The 17,504-nt window shown below is 45.1% G+C and overlaps 1 protein-coding gene across 1 annotated transcript in view; it reads right to left on the bottom strand.

Annotated features, from left to right (window-relative positions):
- CDHR3 (cadherin related family member 3) overlaps window positions 1-17,299 on the bottom strand; it is a gene marked incomplete at both ends in the record, with an annotated part of 64,518 nt that extends 47,219 nt beyond the window's left edge. Inside the window, 3 exons of the mRNA XM_081283299.1 lie at window positions 921-1,086; window positions 7,749-7,951; window positions 17,254-17,299. Of these exons, the coding sequence (XP_081139425.1) occupies window positions 921-1,086; window positions 7,749-7,951; window positions 17,254-17,299 (415 nt within the window). The remainder of the gene's footprint in view (window positions 1-920; window positions 1,087-7,748; window positions 7,952-17,253) is intronic.
- Between the last annotated feature and the right edge of the window lie 205 nt (window positions 17,300-17,504).

Below are 17,504 nucleotides of genomic sequence, written 5' to 3'. Positions count from 1 at the left end.
AGAGGGATGGGGCAGAAGCCAGGAGGCCAGCTGGGGGACCCTGGCAATCATCCAGGTGAGACACAACTGTGACTTGGACCGTGTTGTTGGTGGGGTGCAGATGCTGGTTGGATCTGGATATATTTGGAAGTTGGGAAGATTTCCTGGTGGATTGGATGTTGGGTGTGAAAGCCAGGGAGGGGTGACTGAAGATATTGGCCCAAGCAACCAGAAGGACAGAGTGGCTATTAACTAAGCTGGAAAAGACACAGGGGAAGCAGACTTGGGTGAGGCGGGGTGGAGTGGGAGTCAGGAACTTGGTTTAGGGGTACATTAAGTTGGGGAAGTGCATTAGACATCTGGGTGATGACAGGTAAGACAGGCAGACATTTCAGTGAGAAGTTCGGCCAAGAACCTTAACTCAAATTAGAGATTTGGGGGTGTTGGAGTTCAGGTGGTGATCAAAGCCAGGAGATTGGCGAGATCAGGTAGGAGGTTCCCCTGTTCCAACATAAGTGGAGACTCTTATGTTGTCCCCACTCTGTGGCAGACCCTGAACACTCAGTGCCCTCTAGGAGAAGAGTCCACGGGAAGAAGGGGCAAGTCAGTCTCCGACTGCAGCACAGTGACAAGCCTATGATGGGCCTGGCCTAGGGTCCTCTAGAATTACCCTCTTGAGGTCCCTGAGCCTCAGTTTCCTCCATAGGACAGGGAAGGGGCCAAGAGAAACAGTGGCTGTGGAGGGCTTGGTAAACGGCTGGATACTGTGACTGGGCGTGCTGAGCCGGAGGACATTTCATCTATTCCCTGCTCGTTAAGCAGCTGCCTCTTCCAAGGAAACAGCTGCTTGTTTATTTATTTTTTTTCTGTTTTTCTCTGTCCTCCAGGGTCCTCCCTGATGCCACCGTCTGGGCTGCATTGCACACTCTGGTGTATCTTACCTTCTGCCAACCTTCCTAGAAACCGAGGAGGCTCATTCACATCTGTTACCTGAACAGTCAGGATCTGCAGGTCTGTGACACCCACGTCATCCTTAACATAAATCTGCAAGTCATATATGTTTGGTCCTGTTTCAAAATCTAGCTGTTCCTCTCCAGTGGTGACAACCTAAAACAAAATGAAAAATTCTTAGTGAAAGAAGGTCTGTTTTTTCACACGCACATTTGCAAAGGGTCCTTACTAGCAAGGAAGCAACCAGCATCCTGAAGACCATTTTTCACTTGCTGCCAGAGGAAACGGTTGTTTTGTCTTAGTGCTCTCAATGTAAGTCCCATGACACTCCACACAGAAGGCTCCTGTGCGTGCGGCTGCTTTTCACAGGAAAGAAAAATATCCAGGAGATATCCTGGTGCAATTCACCAGAGACGGAAAGCCTGAGAATTAAACACCTACCACACTTTGGGAGCAGGCTTCTAGAAAAGTCCTGTAGGTACCCCGAATACAGTCGGATTGTCTCTCATCTTTAAGAAAGGATGCTGCCCTTTCCTGGGGTTGCCGCCCAGCTGAGGCTCAACTTGTCACTCCACTCTAATTGTCCTAAGGCCACAAGCCAGAAAGAGCAAGAGGAGAAGGATACATCTGCACACACAAGGAATATTTCCTTAATCAACAGACTGTTCCCTCTTCTTGTGACTTCCCCCACTTCCTTCCATTGTCAGGAAGTGTTGTCCTCTGCACTATTAGTATTTTGGAGGCGGGATAGCAAGATCAAGAGCCAGGACCAGAGACTCATCACCACAATTAAGAGCTGTTGCCAGCAGGATCGCTTGGGGTCTGTGTCGGGAGGGTCCTGCCGAGGCTAACTGGGGCTGGTCTGTGACCTCTTACATCTATAGGCACATTCTGCCATCAGCTCAGCCCCTGGAACTCCTACAAAGCTCACAGCCCTTTGAGACATTGCTATGGTGTGAATGTCCTACAAAAACTTACTTGAAGTGTGATTGCCACCATAACGATATTGAGAGGTGGGTCCTGTAAGAGATTAGAGCACGAGGGTCCACTTCTTAGATGGATTGATGCCCTCATTGCCATGGCTTTCTGGGCTTCTTGTCCCACCCTCCTGCTCTCTTGGGTGCTCTCTCACCACGCAGGTGCTTTGGCCACATCATGTCCCATGAAGAAGGCCCTCACTAGATGCCAGCATCTTTTGTGTGTGTGTGTGTGTGTGTGTGTGTGTGTGGTGGTGCTAGGGATTGAACCTAGGGCCTTCTGCATGCAAGGCAAGCACTCTACCAACTGAGCTATATCCCCAGCCCAGATGCCAGCATCTTGACATTGCCTTCCCAGCCACCAGAACTATGAGAAATAAATTTCTTCTCTTATAAATCATCCAGCCTGTGCTATTCTGTTATAGCAGCAGAAATCAGATGAAGACAGATAACAAGGACTAAATTTCTAATGTGACTGGGGCCAGGTGGTAAGCTATTCAGCATCCTGCAGTGGGAGAGCACCTGGCTGCAATTCCATTCCCATCACCAAACTTCTGTGTGACCTTGGGGGAGTTTCTTTCCCTTCCCCTGATTTTGCTTCCAAGTGATGATAATTAGGGAAATATCCCTTGCCCTAGTTAAACAGCTAAAGCATAATATGTAGTATTATAACAAAGAGCCAGGCCAGGGTCCTATGGAAGATTGGGAGACGATTTGTCATGAGCTGTGTGTGGTCAGAGAAGGCTGCATGGAGGAGGTGGTGGGTATTGTGTTTTCGAGATCTGGCCTGGTTAAGAGTGGACAAGACAACCTCAGATGTAAATGCATCCCTCAGTGGAGGAAGAATACACAAAGAATTGAGAAAGAAGAGAGGTTGTGTCCATATTGTGCAGGGTCGTCAATCTGGTAGCCACTTAAATGGAGGTGACGTGGTCTCGCTGTTCTACATATAGAAGGTCAGGAGCGTGACACAGGGGTCACAATCACAGACTCTAGAGCCAGACTGACTGATTTTAGAGCTCAGCCTTCCCATTATTTAGCCTTTCCATGCCCCAGTTTCCCTATTTATAAAATGGGGGTTAAAATAACATTATATAGGGTGAAGATGAATGAGCTAATCCATGAGAAGTCCATAGAACATTGCCTGGCTCAGAACTAATATCTTGCTAATGCTGACTTTTGTCAACATGAGGCCATCAAAAATATACATTCAGGCTGGGGCTGTAGCTCAGTGGTAGAGTGCCTGCCTTGCACATGTGAGGCATTGGGTTGGATCCTCAGCAACACATAAAAATAAATAAATAAAAATATTGTGTCCAACTACAACTAAAAAGAAGAAAGTTTTTTTTAAATGTGTGTTCCCCAGAGCAGGACCCTCTGTTAAGATGGTCAACCCGCTTTCCTGATTGATACCCTCGCTTCCTGCATCCCAAGCTGGGATGGATCTCTTCCCTAAATATTACCTATTGCCACCTTCTCTTTGAGAACCAACTCTAACAATCTAGAGCAAGCAAATTAACCACTCAAAAAAGGGCTCAAAAACTTTATATCTTGGAACCAAAATAATTGTCTTGCTATCCAGACAAAGGAAAAAATTATCTTTGTTCTTGTTAGCATCTTGTCAAGCCATTTTGTGGAGCATTTTATTTATGCTAACAATTGTGAAAGGTAAACCCCCCACCCCGCTCCATTTTACATTCAAAGACACTAAGACAGGGGAAGGGACTCTCCTAAGTTTACATCTGACAGTGGCAACCCCTTGATTTGATTGCAAGCAAGCCACTACAGAGTATGTTAAATCTGAAGTCATCCTGGACAAGGCTGGGCATATGTTCATGACCAAGGGGATTTAGCTCAGTAGTACAGTGCTTGCCTAGCATGCATCACAAAATAAATAAGCAAATTTTTAAAATTCAGGACTAGCCAGGAGCAGTGGCACACACCTGTAATCCCAGAGGCTCAGGGGGCTGAGGCAGGAGGATCACGAGTTCAAAGCCAACCTCAGTAACAGCGAGGAGTTAAGCAACTCAGTGAGACCCTGTCTCTAAATAAAATTCAAAATAGGGCTGGAGATGTGGCTCAGTGGTCCTGTGCCCCTGAGTTCAATCCCTGGTAACACCCCTCACATATAAAAAAAATAGATGGGGAAAGAGATGAACAGATGAAAGTGTGGCAGGTGCAGGACCCTGGAGAGCTCCTGTCTTCCCAGCTACTGGCTTCTCAGAGCTATCCTTCAGGGTGCTGCTGCAGGAGAAAATCCCTCCACCCAGGATCAGCCGCTTGTGGCTGACTAAGGCTGACACCTCTCTTGCTGGGCGATAGTGAGCCAGCACAGCATGGGGGCCATGAACAAGGATTCCTGGAGTCAGCCATACCTCAGTTTTCCCACCTTTAACTTGCAAATGAAACAGTAAAGGACTCCATAGCATTATTGTAAACAGTAAATGAATGAAACCATAAAACATTCTGGAAATTCCTGGCATATGGTAAATGTTCTGTCAACGTGAGTTGCTGATGGCGTCATCATTAATCACCTCACATCCCCCCACCCCCACCTGAGAAGTCCTGGCAGTCGTGTCTCAAAGCAGGGAAACCTGGCCTCTGGCACAACTCAGAGCTTACCCTCAGAAGACATGACTGAGTCTCAAGGCCAGCAGTGACCAGACTTCTGGCCATCAGCCTCCAGAGTGTGGAGAGAACCCAAGCAGGAGCCAGGTTCCTTCACAGAGACGGCATTACCGTGCCTGGAAGGGGGCAGGAGTGACTCGCGGGCTCACTGACGATGCTGAGTGGTTTCCAGGAAGAAGCCCATCCTCATACCAAAGCAGAGGTCTGGTCAGCTGCAGGGCATGGTGCCCAGAGAGCACAGGGATAATGCAACAAATGCCTGAGCCTAAGTTCGCTGAAGGGCTAAGACATTGCCATTTCAAGAGTTTGGGGATAGGAGGGAATTCTTCCTTGATTGGTTGTCCTACTTAAATCACACGAAATGTGGAAAGAGCATACCTACCCCATGAGGAAGGATTTGGGAGCTCACCAAAATGGCCATCAATATGTACAACAAAAGAGGAGACCGAGCCTGGGGTTGGGAAAGAAGACCTGAGCACCTGAGCTAAGTTGTTGTTGTTGTTGTTGTTGTTGTTGTTCTTCTTCTTCTTCTTCTTCTTTTTTTTTTTTTTTTTTTTTTTTTTTTTTTGGTACTGGGGATTGAACCCAGGGGCACTTAACCATTGAGCCACATCCCCAGCCCTTTTGAATATTTTATTTAGAGATAGGGTCTCACTGAGTTACTTAGGACCTCACTAATTTGCTGAGGCTGCCTTTGAACTCACAATCCTCCTGCCTCAGCCCCCTGAGCTGCTGGGATTATAGGTGTAAACTACTGTGCCCAGCTCTGAGCTAAGTTCTTACCCCATCTTTTATGGCCGTGTCTTGAAAAAAAATCATTTAAACTTGCTGTTTCTGCATTACATCTAAAATAAGAATTAAAACTTTGAAATACTGTTATGAATTGTAAAAATCAGGAGATCAAGAATGTGAATATTCTTGGGAAGCTTTATGCAAATGTGAAGGAAGAGAAATATCACTAAAGGCAGCAGACCACAGGGCTGAGAATGAGAACTCTCAAGGGGCAACAACTCAAATGTCTGTCAATTGAAGAATGGATAAACAACATGTGGCATATACTTATAAAATGGAATATTATTCAGCCATAAAAAGAGGGAAGTACTGATACATGCTCCAATATGGGTGGCCCTCGAAACTTTATGCTAAGCAAAAGAAGCCAGTCACAAAAGACCACATGCATTCTGTTCATATGAAATGTCCAGAACAAGCAAATCTGCAAAGACAAAAAGTAGATTAGTGGTTGCCAGCGACGGGGAACAGGAGAATACAGAGTGACTGCTAATGAGGATATAGTTTTATGTTGGGATAATGACAATTTTCTAAAATTAGAGTGTGGTGATGGTCGGACAACTCTGTAAGTATACAAAAGACCACTGAATTGTACAATTTATATAAGTGGATAATATGCTGTGTGGATTGTATCTCAACAAAGCTGTTTTAAAAAATAATGAGAGCTCTGAAGCCTGACGGCCTGGTTTCCGATCTCAGCTCAGCTGCCCATTAGCTGTGCCACCCAGGGAAAATTACTTACACTCTCCAGGCTTCATTTCCTCATCTGCAAAAGAGACTAATACTACAGACACAGTCACTAGATTGTTCTGGGGATCACAAGGGGCAAGCACCTATAACACACTCTCAGGAGTGTTCACATGTGTGACGTGCTCTGTAAGTGTAAGCAGTCGGCAAGACTGACGGGAACAGAAGGCAGCAGCTGTTGAAGACAAGCTATGAAGGGAGTAGGTAGGCAGGCAGTCACAGGACTGGAATCTGGGCCTGACAATGCAGGGAGGATGCTGAAGTGGAGACTGACCAGAAGCATGCTCCTTACATAACAGAGAGCCCTGTCCTGGGGTGACCAGAGTACCAGAAGCCTGGGTGCTGACCTCAAGTCATAGGTTCTGCAGACCTGCTCTAGAGCAGATCTGCAAACTTCTGGAAAGCTCTACTAGTGACTGATGTTGAGCTGCCTTAAGAACACCCCGTAGGTGCCTCACAGAAGCAGCCCAGCCTAGACCAGGCAGGCCAGAGCCCACTGGGTCCCACAAAGACCCCAAGGACCAATGGCAAGGCTGAGAATAGAATTGCAGGAGGTTCCTAGGCCAGTTGAGGAAGGGGATCAAGGTGGGGAGTATCAAAGCATGGGTAAATCCAGACACCTAGACCCTAAAGACATCCTGAGAAGACCTCAGAGTGTAAAGCATGCAACCAGCAAGTTGGTCCTCCCTGTGGGGAAGTGACAACTTTGAGAAAGACTCAAATGACAAACTGAAAAACAGCAACAGGGCTGAGGTTGTAGCTCAGTGGCAAAGCACTTGTCTAACATGAGCAAGGCCCTGGATTCAATCTCCAGCACTGAAGGAAAAAAAAAAAAAAGAGCAAGAAAGCAGTAACAGTGGCACAGCTCTTGACTATTATGTCTCAGTTACCCAAGAGGAAACAGTTGCACATTAGAGGTGGACATTGAGACTTATATTTTATTAAAGGGCCTATGCCTTGCATATTAAATAAACCTACTTTTAGATTTCCTTCTAAAAAACTCACAGAATCGCGGAAAAGCAAAATCAGTTGACGCAAATTCATCAGAGCCTGGTTTTTAAAGAGATTAATACCCAAACTATCAAACCAAAGGATTTAGTGTAGTACACCTAACACCTGATGTCATGTGGATTGTTGGCAGTAAGAAACAATCCTTCGAAGGTTGTGGTGGTGCACACCTGTAATCCCAGTGACTCAGGAGGCTGAGGCAGGAGGATCATGAGTTCAAGCCAGCTGCAGCAACCTAGCGAGGGCCTGAGCAACTCAGCAAGGCCCCGTCTCTAAATAAAATAGAAAAGGGCTGGGGATATGGCTCAGTGGTTAAGAACCCTTTGGTTCAATCCCCAGTCTCTCTCTCTCTCACACACACACACACACACACACACACACACACACACACACACCAGAAAGAAACAAGCCTTCCTTTCCTAACAAATTTCCTAATGCTAATGGGGACTGCATGCAATGGAGAAAGAAGGTCCAAAGGCTACAGAGGATCAGGTACAGGGGGCGCTGGCTAGGATGCCCCAGACAGGACAACTGGATCTTATAGAGGGGAGTTTAAATAAGGGAAAGAGGGAAAAGGATCACTGATCTTGACTGCCAGCCCTCCCCGTCTCAGGACCACCCCTCTGCAGATGACTCTCCTGGGGGTGGGGCTGGTGAAAGGCAGCTTACCTCGAAGTCAGTGCCCGACAGCCAGTTCACCCTGAAGGCTTCAGTGAGGGGATTGGAGTTGATTATCAGGGGAAATCCTGGGATCACAGGTGACAATGATACTGACAAATTCACAGAAAACTTGTGCACCAAGGTCTCAGGTGGAGAATTCTCTGCCACGTTGCTTGTGGCAGGTAAGTGGATTAGATGTAAGGTCCCTCCTCCTGTGGATTTAAAAAAGACACAAAACGACATGAGCACAGAGCTTTTTGCTGGGAACAGGGGACTTATCAGCTTGGTCTGTGGCTTTAGTTCACGGCAATGATGAGACCTGGTCACTCCCCAAGAACAAATGCTGCTGCCAAGTGCTAGAAAAGGAGATGTGAGACCTTCTGGGAACCGAGGAACAACCCCAGCAATCTGCTCTGTCCTTCAGTCAATGAAGCTGCTGCTTTTTCACTTGTCTCCCTACTTTTCTTCTTCCTCACACCCGTTTTTATGAAGAGCTAGGAAAAGAAAAATGTGATATCTAAGGAGAGAGGACCTCCCCCAGCCCCTGCCGCCTTGAAGGCCCTAGTGTGGTAAGGATACCCTCTCTCTCTCTCTTGCAGTTTGTAATTTTGTTTTCCATCTCCGCAGCAGTGTTCGATTCATGAGGTCATCTGTATATGACTAGACAATTCCAACCTCCTGGGTGACCTCTCCACATCCACCAGCCATCTCAACGCAATTTTTTTGTCATTGTTAGTGCCATGTTGTTGGACATCATGTAGGGAGTCCATCAGCACTTCTTGGGTGATTGATTAACTCCCTTTCACAGAGGAGAAAATGAGACTCAATCTAGGGAACGTGGATTGCCTCAGGCTGTGTCACACACAAGTCCCTTTGTAATTTAAGAGAAAGGGTATTTCTTCCAAGAAAGACACTCGGGATACTCTGCAAGACTTGACCAGCACAGAGAGAGCCAGTGGAGACCCCATTCTCTCAGGCTTTCCTAGTTCCCGTGACTGTCCTGGACAGAGAAGTTCCCCCCCCCCAAAAGATTCCTGTCCACCTAGAACCTCAGAATGTACCCTATTTGGAAATAGTTTTCACCCATGTAATTAGTAAAGTTAAGAGGATTAGTGTGGGCTCTAACCCCAAGACTGGTGTCCTTATGTGGAAGCAGGACACAGAGACACAGGAAGGCCATGAAATAACAGAGGCAGAGGTTGGAAAGACACAGATACGAGCCAAGGAATAAAAAGCAATCACCAGAAGCAAGGTGGAGGTGGGCACAGAACAGATTTTTTCCTCAAAGCTTCTAGAAGGAATTAACCCTGCCAGTACTTTGATTTTGGATTTCTGGTCTCCTGAACTATGTGAGAGAAAAATGTTTTAAGCCACCCAATTTGAGGTGATTGGTCACAGCAGCCCTAGGAAATGAATACAATGACCATTTTCCCAATGTTCTAAATAAGTGTATAATGAAAAATCCTTTACTTCATTTATTTCTCAAAAACACTCCTCTCGGGCAGGCACTGTGGCGCAAGCTGTAATCCCAGCAGCTCAGGAGGCTGAGGCAGGAGGGTCACAAGTTCAAAGCCAGCCTTAGCAACAGTGAGGCACTAAGCAACTCAGTGAGACCCTGTCTCTAAATAAAATACAAAATAGGGCTGGGGATGTGGCTTAGTGGTTGAGTGCCCCTGAGTTTAATCCCCAGTACCACTATCCCCCAGAAAAACCCACCCCTCTCAGATAGGTATTAATATTACCATTTTACAGATGAGGAAGCTTTGTGGAAAGACACATAGCAAATAACAAATAACAAAGCCAAGACTTACGCTGAGGTCCTACTTCCCAGGCAGCTTCCCCTTCTTGACCACCATCTGCCACTGGGATCCAAACCCCCAGAATGGTAGGAGACACAGGGGTAAGGAGGGACAGGAGAAGGATCTGTCCTACTGAAAGATGTGAAGACTCTAGAGACAGTCAAGTCCTGGGGAAAGGTTTGGCTTTATCAGGGGATGCTTTTATTTCAGCAACGGAGGGATGCAGAGGAATAAATGGAAGTGTGAGAAAAATTGAAGTAGAAACACATCATGAATACAAACTTTCAGTTTAGAGATTAAAATGCATACTTTTTATTTTTGCTTACAGAATTATCGCGCTTTATACGCAGGGACGGTGTAAGGACTCACACACTGCAAATGCCTGAGGTTTCGGGTGATGTGGTTATGAGTAGCTTTTTACATCTATTTACCTTGACTCTGATATAATAGTAGTTTTGCAATAAAAACCAGGAGCTAAAGAGTATGGTTGGAATATTTAGAGATGAAATGCTTCCATGAAGAGTTTTTCAAAATGAGCAGAGTAATGAATCACTTTGGTTGGACAAAGATTTTAGGCCTAACATGCTCGCATTCTTTTTTCCACAAGCAAAACTCACCGGGGCACCCTCCAAGCTGCTCATGACAGTTTCCTCACTGCTTAGCAAGACAAGGGCAACCACAGCAGAATCAGAGATTGGCACTTCATTTTCTAGGGCCACATCTTCTTGCCCGTACTCCTTTCCACCCCTCCTCGCGCCTCAGTGACTTGTGCCCCTCCATTGAGGAGCAAAGACATAACTTGCTACTTTTTAAATTATTTTTTATGAATAGCCTGCCCCACCCAAATGAACAGACTGAAGCAATTAACCACCTGTATTTACCAAACCTCACCTCACCAGGCACAGTGCCAGGGGCTTTCCTACCTATGGCGTCCACTCCTAACATACCTGAAGTCATCACACACTCAGTAAGTGACTGTGGTGGGCTTGGCTTCCTGCCTCTGGATCTTGTAGATAACTGACAGTCCATACCTACCACAGAGTCTGTTGCTCTGTATCTGCAACACAGCCATGTACCTGGGACACACAGTAGTTATTCTGTCACTTGGGAACACTGCAGCAACATGGCTCCGGGGCTTGATAAGAAATTGGACCTTCCACCTGGATGCTAAATCTGGATGATGTGATCTATAAGAGGCTGTTTTTTTGTTATTGTTGTTGTTGTTTGTTTGTTTGTTTGTTAGAATAACAAAGAATTGGGCTGGGAAATGAGATTGCTGAGGTTCATATATGAGCAGCTTGCTAAGCTCCAATTGGATTTTTCCACAGCCTTGCCCTGAATAGGTAGATTCTCATGGCCACCAGACTTGATGCATTCCCTTTGAGGAGCTGAGGGAAACCAGAGAAGCTGTCATCCCCATATATTGTCTGCTGACAGTTCTGGTTTGCTCTGCTGGGAGAGCATCCGTTGGTTTTGTTGCATCGATCATGACTTTGGCATTACTGTGTCTGGGAGTCTAATGTCATGAAAGAACACCAGCATTCCAACCCAAGGCATCTGACTCAAGGACAGCTCTATACTGCCTCCTTGTATGTATGTGTATGTATGTGTGTGTATATATATATATATATATATATATATATATATATATATATATATATATATATGGGGTTTTTCATAGTCTTCCTGGAATGGTCATCTTTTGTAGTGAGGAAGATATTTTGGAAGGAGAAGTGGATAGATTCCTTGACCTCAAGCAATTTGTATTGGAGATTGTTTGCTCCACGTGTGGCTAGAGAGGCTGTTCTTGGATATGCCCATTCTGTGGACATTCTTGCTGGTAATGTTCTATTTGGCTGGTGACTTCTCTTCCCAGGGTACAGGGTTGTGCACCTGAATCCAAAAACTTTAAGGCAGACATTCTGTGGATACTGATAAGAAAAGTAGACCCACTGCAATCTAAATACCCAGTTTTTCCAGCTTCTTTGCTTTAAAAAAAAAAGTACTAGTAATAGCAATAGCAATAATTTAAAAAGTGACTCGTGCTATAAATAGAGCAATTAGTAAGATACAGTGTTCAAAATGGTCAACCCATTCATTACACAGATAAGTTTGAGCTGTGTACCCAAAGCACCCCACTGAGCAGTAGCAGAGGGCAGGTTAGAGGCCAAGGGCCAGGTCTTTGGAAGACACTGCACTTTTCTTCCGGAAGGCTTTCTTTTACGGTCTGAATACTGAAGAGCAGGAATGAGGGTTTAATGGAATTTGACTTACACATGAATCTTAATTAATGCTCAAATTAGAATTGCTTGAAGGTTACACTTTGAAAAAGGAAAGGCCTGCAGGAGATCTAGTATCGGTCCCTGAGCCCACTGCAGCATCTCTCTTGTGCTTGAGATCTGGCTGCTTGACGTGCTCACTTGTTTCCCCTGAATCACCGACTTCCCAGAAACAGCTCCTGGGGCCTCCTCCCAGGAGTCTGTGTTGAGGTGAGGCCTCCTCAGCCTCAGTTACAGGGGAGGATGTGACTGCCCTGGGCCCCCAACCCCATAAATGGTGACATAGATTCAGGATGTGGGGTGAAGCCACCTTCTCCTTCTAGGGACGTGGCTGCTGTAACTTGTAGCTCTGTTTTCAGTACACAGAGAGAATAGTGCGTGTCTGAGGTGCCACTCTCTAGTAGCTAATCAAAATAAAAGTTAAAGAAATCAGAGTTGTGAAAAGAGCAAGGGATTTGAAATTAGCCCTTGCTTCCAGCTTCGGCTTTGCTGCTACTTGATTGTGTGATGGTGGGATGGGCCCTGCCTGAGTTTCCCTGGGGCTCCCTCTTCAACTATCTTTCAGGGCTGTGATGCTACAACAGGGGCTTTTAAACAGGTTCTACTGCTGGTGAACTTGCACAGGACCCAAGTGATAATGTTTGCAAATCTACAGTTTTATTATAGGGAAAAAATATACAACATAGCAAGAACATTATATGAACATTATACGTAATCACCTCTGAACAATGCCTCATAGCAAGAGATCCAGAGAGGCCAAGAGCAAGCTCCTGTTGTCCCTCTTTCTTTAAGGAACACGCAGGATACACTTTGTCAGATCAGGAATCACAGATGTAAGCACAAATGCTATCTTAGTCTGTTTGTGTTGCAGTAACAGAAGAGCGCAGACTGGGTAATTTATAAGCAATGGAAGGTTATTTGGCTCACAGTTCTGGAGGCTGGAAAGTCTGAATCGAGGGGCCTTCCTGCTTTTTTCATAACATAGCAGAAGGCACCATTCTGTGAGACAAGTCCAGCCCACTCTCGTAGCATCAAATCCACTGCCACCATAATGGCATTTAGCTTCCACAATAATGACCTGATCATCTCTTAAAGATTTCATCTCTCATTGCTATTCACTGTGGGAACTGCTTCTAAGACCTGAACTTTGGGAGACACATTCAAAACATAGCAAGTACCTTGGAAATACAGTATCCAAAATGGAGCCTCTGCTGGAATTTTTTCTCTTTTGCTGTAGGCACATTCTTGCTATATAACCAGCCTCAACAGCACAGCCTTGTGAGGTCCTAGATAAGACCAGGTGCAAATCATCAATCTCACTGTTACCATAAACAATGCTTACAAGCTGGTACAAACCATGCAGAAACTCCTAGGACCCATGGTTACAAAACCACATTACTAAGCAGCATTGCTTCACGCCTTGATCAGGGTCAGCATGGTGCAGGAACTTTAGCAAAACAACTCAGGCTCATACCAGGCTTGCTAGAACTCACGGTTACAGCCCAGATACCATAAATGAAAATCCTATATTCAGTAAACTATGAATGATTACAGAATGTTTGTTTTGTTATGTGCAACTTTTTTTCTATTGCTCTCATTTCCGCCATGTGTACTTTCTGAATGGGATGCTTGTCTTTCCTTTTGGAAGAGCTGATCCATGCAGAAAAGATTGATAGACCAGAGCCTTTAATTGGACACAGAGGAAAAGAAGAGAACTCTCTCAATGATTCTGGACATGGCACTATATTATAATTGGCAAGAGAAAAATTTGCTTGCCTTGGAGCATCACTCAGGTTCTGATCTGAGAAGGGTTGGTTTCTTTCAAACCTTTACCAGCTCCACAAAGGTGAAAAGCAGATGGGTTCCAGGGACTTGAGCCCTCACTCGAGTGTTTGAGAAAGACTTTCTGGAAATAGACTGCATCTTCCTGCCTTTTTCAATGAAGAGAGCATTAAGAAGCAGTTATACCTAGTTTCTCTAGGGGCATAAGACATTGAATCTTGGACTTTTTCTGACTTGTTGACATTGCCTAGCAAAGTACCAAGCCCAGAAGATGGGCTCAGGGACTTCCTGGAGAGACTGGGCATAGCTTTGCAGCTATGGACAAAAGTCAGGCAGATGGCTTGGTACCTTTGCATGTTCATGGAGATCTCCATCACCAAGGAACCCTTCTCTCCGTAAAAACCCTGGAATGCTCTATTTCCATGAGAGCCATACAAAAGCTAGTCCTCTGGAGACTTTCTCAAAATGCAGACAGGTTCTGTGTGCAGTAGGTTCAAATACACCAAGGCTTCTTTAATAGGACCTTCATCTTCTGAGAATTACAGGTGGTTCTTCAGTGCTGAGGCAGCTTGAGAAGGCTATTTTGTCTCAACCCTTTCCCATGAATACAGTGAGAGTTTCATCTAGTTTATTTATTTATTTTTTTGGCAGTATGGGGAAAGGTGCTTTCTTTGTCAGTTGTTGTTGGAATGGGACATGATCCCTTCCCAAAGAGAAACTTTCATTTCCCTCATTCTAATAGGAGATGAAAAGGACAGAAGCTAATTTAAATGCCAAACTGAAGGGGCTGGGGTTGTGGCTCAGCAGTAGAGTGCTTGCCTCACACGTGTGGGGACCCACTATGCGCAGAAGATGTGGACATTTTGAGAAAGCCTCCATGGGTTTGATCCTCAGCACCACATAAAAATGGATAAACAAAATTAAGGTATTGTGTCCATCTACAACTAAAAAAAAAATTAAATGCCAATATGAAGCAGGCAGAAAAATAAATCTAAAACTCTGCATTTGGTGAGGGGGTAATCAGTAAATGGGGAAAAAAAATCAATCCACACTAGATTCAGAAGGCATGGTGGTTGATGAAATGACAAACATTTATTGGGTCTCCTCTGTGTGGCGCTCGGGACCTACAAGGTAATAGGAAACATTAAACCTGATATGGCAGGGATGGCAGTGTGGTTGAAGAGCCGAGACAGGCGCATATCAGATGCATTACAGAATGACAGCTCCTGCTAACTTTGCTGAGTGCCACTGAGTGTGTGGGGCACTGTGCCAAGCAGTTGGCACACAACAGTCATGCAGGCAAGAGGAGCTCCGGGGTGCAGTGGGAAGAGGGCTCTTCCCAAGCTGAAGCAGCTCCACAGGGAGGTGGGGCTTGAACTGGTCCTTGGAAGAAGCACAGGGCCCAAGGAAAGGGAAGAGAAGCCTGTGAGGATGTTATTTGAGACTGTACGGTGATGCCTACTTCCTGCATGCTGAAGGCAGGTGCTGATGTGTCTGCCCTTGCCCCCAGAATCCCCTGTCACCCCAGTGTTCAAGCACTAGAAATAGCCATGATCAGAATGCGCCATATCACCAGGTGGGGTGGTGCACGTCTATAATCCCAGTGGCTCAGGAGGCTGAGGCAGGAAGAGCTCAAAGCCAGCCTCAGCAAAAGGAAGGCACTAAGCAACTCAGTGAGACCCTGTCTCTAAATAAAATACAAAATAGGGCTGGGGATGTGGCTCAGTGGTTGAGTGCCCCTGAGGTCAATCCCCAGTAGCCTCCCCCCCCCAAAAAAAAATGTGCAATATCAGGAGCGTCATGATCGGGTACTTGGACTCACAAAAGTTGAGAGATGGAGAGTTTGCATTCCGATAGCCCTTCCAAACTAGGATTTGAACTGTGGAAGTAAAAGCATGCTAAAATCCATGGTCTTTGGGGACCCACTATGTGCAAAAGATGTGGACATTTTGAGAAAGCCTCCAGGGAATTATCTTTTTGTGATATATATATCTATATATATATATATATATATATATATATATATCTATATATATATATATATATATATATATATATATATAAAATATTTGTTGCATACCTTTGTGATCTGCTCCTCTCACACATCTGATGATAAAAATCCAAATGGTAGTGTTCAAGTAGGAGGCACTGGGTTCTTCCTAACCTTACTCTTCTCCCCCCCTCCAGTGACAATAAATGTCACCTCTTAACTCAAATGATTATGGCCTAAAAGCCCATATTTCTTGGGAAACTGCAAATGTTTACTTCAAGCAAGAGGCTGGGCTGCTCAAGGACTGCTTCTTTGCACAGTTCCTCCTGTTCCCTGCAGGGTCTGAAAGCCCAAGTTGAAGGAAGCCTCCACTTTAGGAAACCCAGGCATTTATTCGGTTAGCAGATCAAAGAGGAAAATCAAATGGTCATTTCCATAGATCATTAAAAAAGCATTTGACTTAAAAATCCATTTTTATTTAGAAAAACTCCCAATAAAACAAGAACAAAGGCTAACCCCTTAGTATGTCAAACATTTCGCTCTGAAAGCTAGCATCATGTTTAGTGTGGAACAGGACAGAAATGCACACTCTTATTATTTAACAATGGTCTGCAGGCATAGGCCTGGCAATTAGATAAGAGGGAGAAATAGAAGGTATAAAAATAGGAGAGGAAGAGTAGAAATGTTCATTCTTTTCAAACCTGGAAAATGCATGTGAATCAACTAAGAAGAGCATAAATGGTGAGATAATGCACTAATAGATTTCCTATATCATACAATAATAAGTTAAAAGACAAGGGAAGAAAAGATTCCATCTTCACATGTAAAAATAGGAAAAGGAAAGCACTAGAAATAGCCATGATCAGAATGTGCAATATCTATATGAAGGAAACCTTAAAATACTCCTGAGGAAAACAAAGGAAGACTTGAACAAGTATCTAGAACACTGCTCCTCAGTCAGGAAGACTCAGCTGCACAAATAATAATCACTAACATTTACTAAGCATTTACTATGTTCCAGACACTCCCCTAAGTATTTGACTACACAACTCATCCAAGATGTAAATGATCCCTAAATTAATCTGCAAATTAACATGATTGAATTCCATACATTATGCATAAATGACCTACTCAAAAATAAAAGAATTTAAAAATCTCAAGTTCAATAATCCAAACTGACAACATCAAAAAAGATCATCCAGTTCTTAAAGCTCTTGATTAAGAAAGAGGAGGATATAAGAAGGATTAGGCTGAATTTTTGGTTCTTTCTATCAGAAGGTGTTTTCTTTGCTCCGTACAAAGACAGTAGCCTCTCAGGACCTCAGTTTCCCCAGACTTGCCAACCTCAGGTTGTCCCCCAAGGCTCCAGAGAGGAGCCATAAACTCCATAAAGCCTGACTTGACATGGGCACAGAGCGCTGCTATGAAAATTCCAGCACGAGCCAGTCAGAGCATGGGGGAGAGTGAAGTCTGTACCAACAGACTAGATGGTGGTTCTCAGAGCACCTCTCTCTTGCACCCCTGCGCCAGCCCCCAGGCCTCCTGAAGCTGCTGCGTCTGATTCGTCATTGCAGATAAGCCCACCATGGAAGACATTATCACACCATGGTATCCTGCGAACCAAGTAGGCCCTGCAAGGTTCCAAAGCCAAATGGAGCTCCCACCTGAGGTGGCACCCAGGAGGACCAGGAGGATGACGGCTTCCCGCATGCTTGATGACGGCTCCCGCCTGTGTGCGCCTCCAGCACGGATCCAGGACTGACTCCAGACTCACACCCAAGGTCTATCTCAGACTCGGCTCATCTTCCCCTCCTGCCTTTGTTGCCATGCAAGGAATCAAACAGAGGCTTTGGTGGTAACTTAGGGAGACTCTAAACAGCACAGGACTGTTTGTTCTTTGATCACGGGGCCCAGC

Source organism: Spermophilus citellus (assembly GCF_964194105.1).
Source record: "Spermophilus citellus genome assembly, chromosome: 3".
NCBI lineage: Eukaryota > Metazoa > Chordata > Mammalia > Rodentia > Sciuridae > Spermophilus > Spermophilus citellus.
The sequence above is the reverse complement of the archived record's forward strand: the minus strand, read 5'-3'. Positions and strand labels throughout refer to the sequence as shown.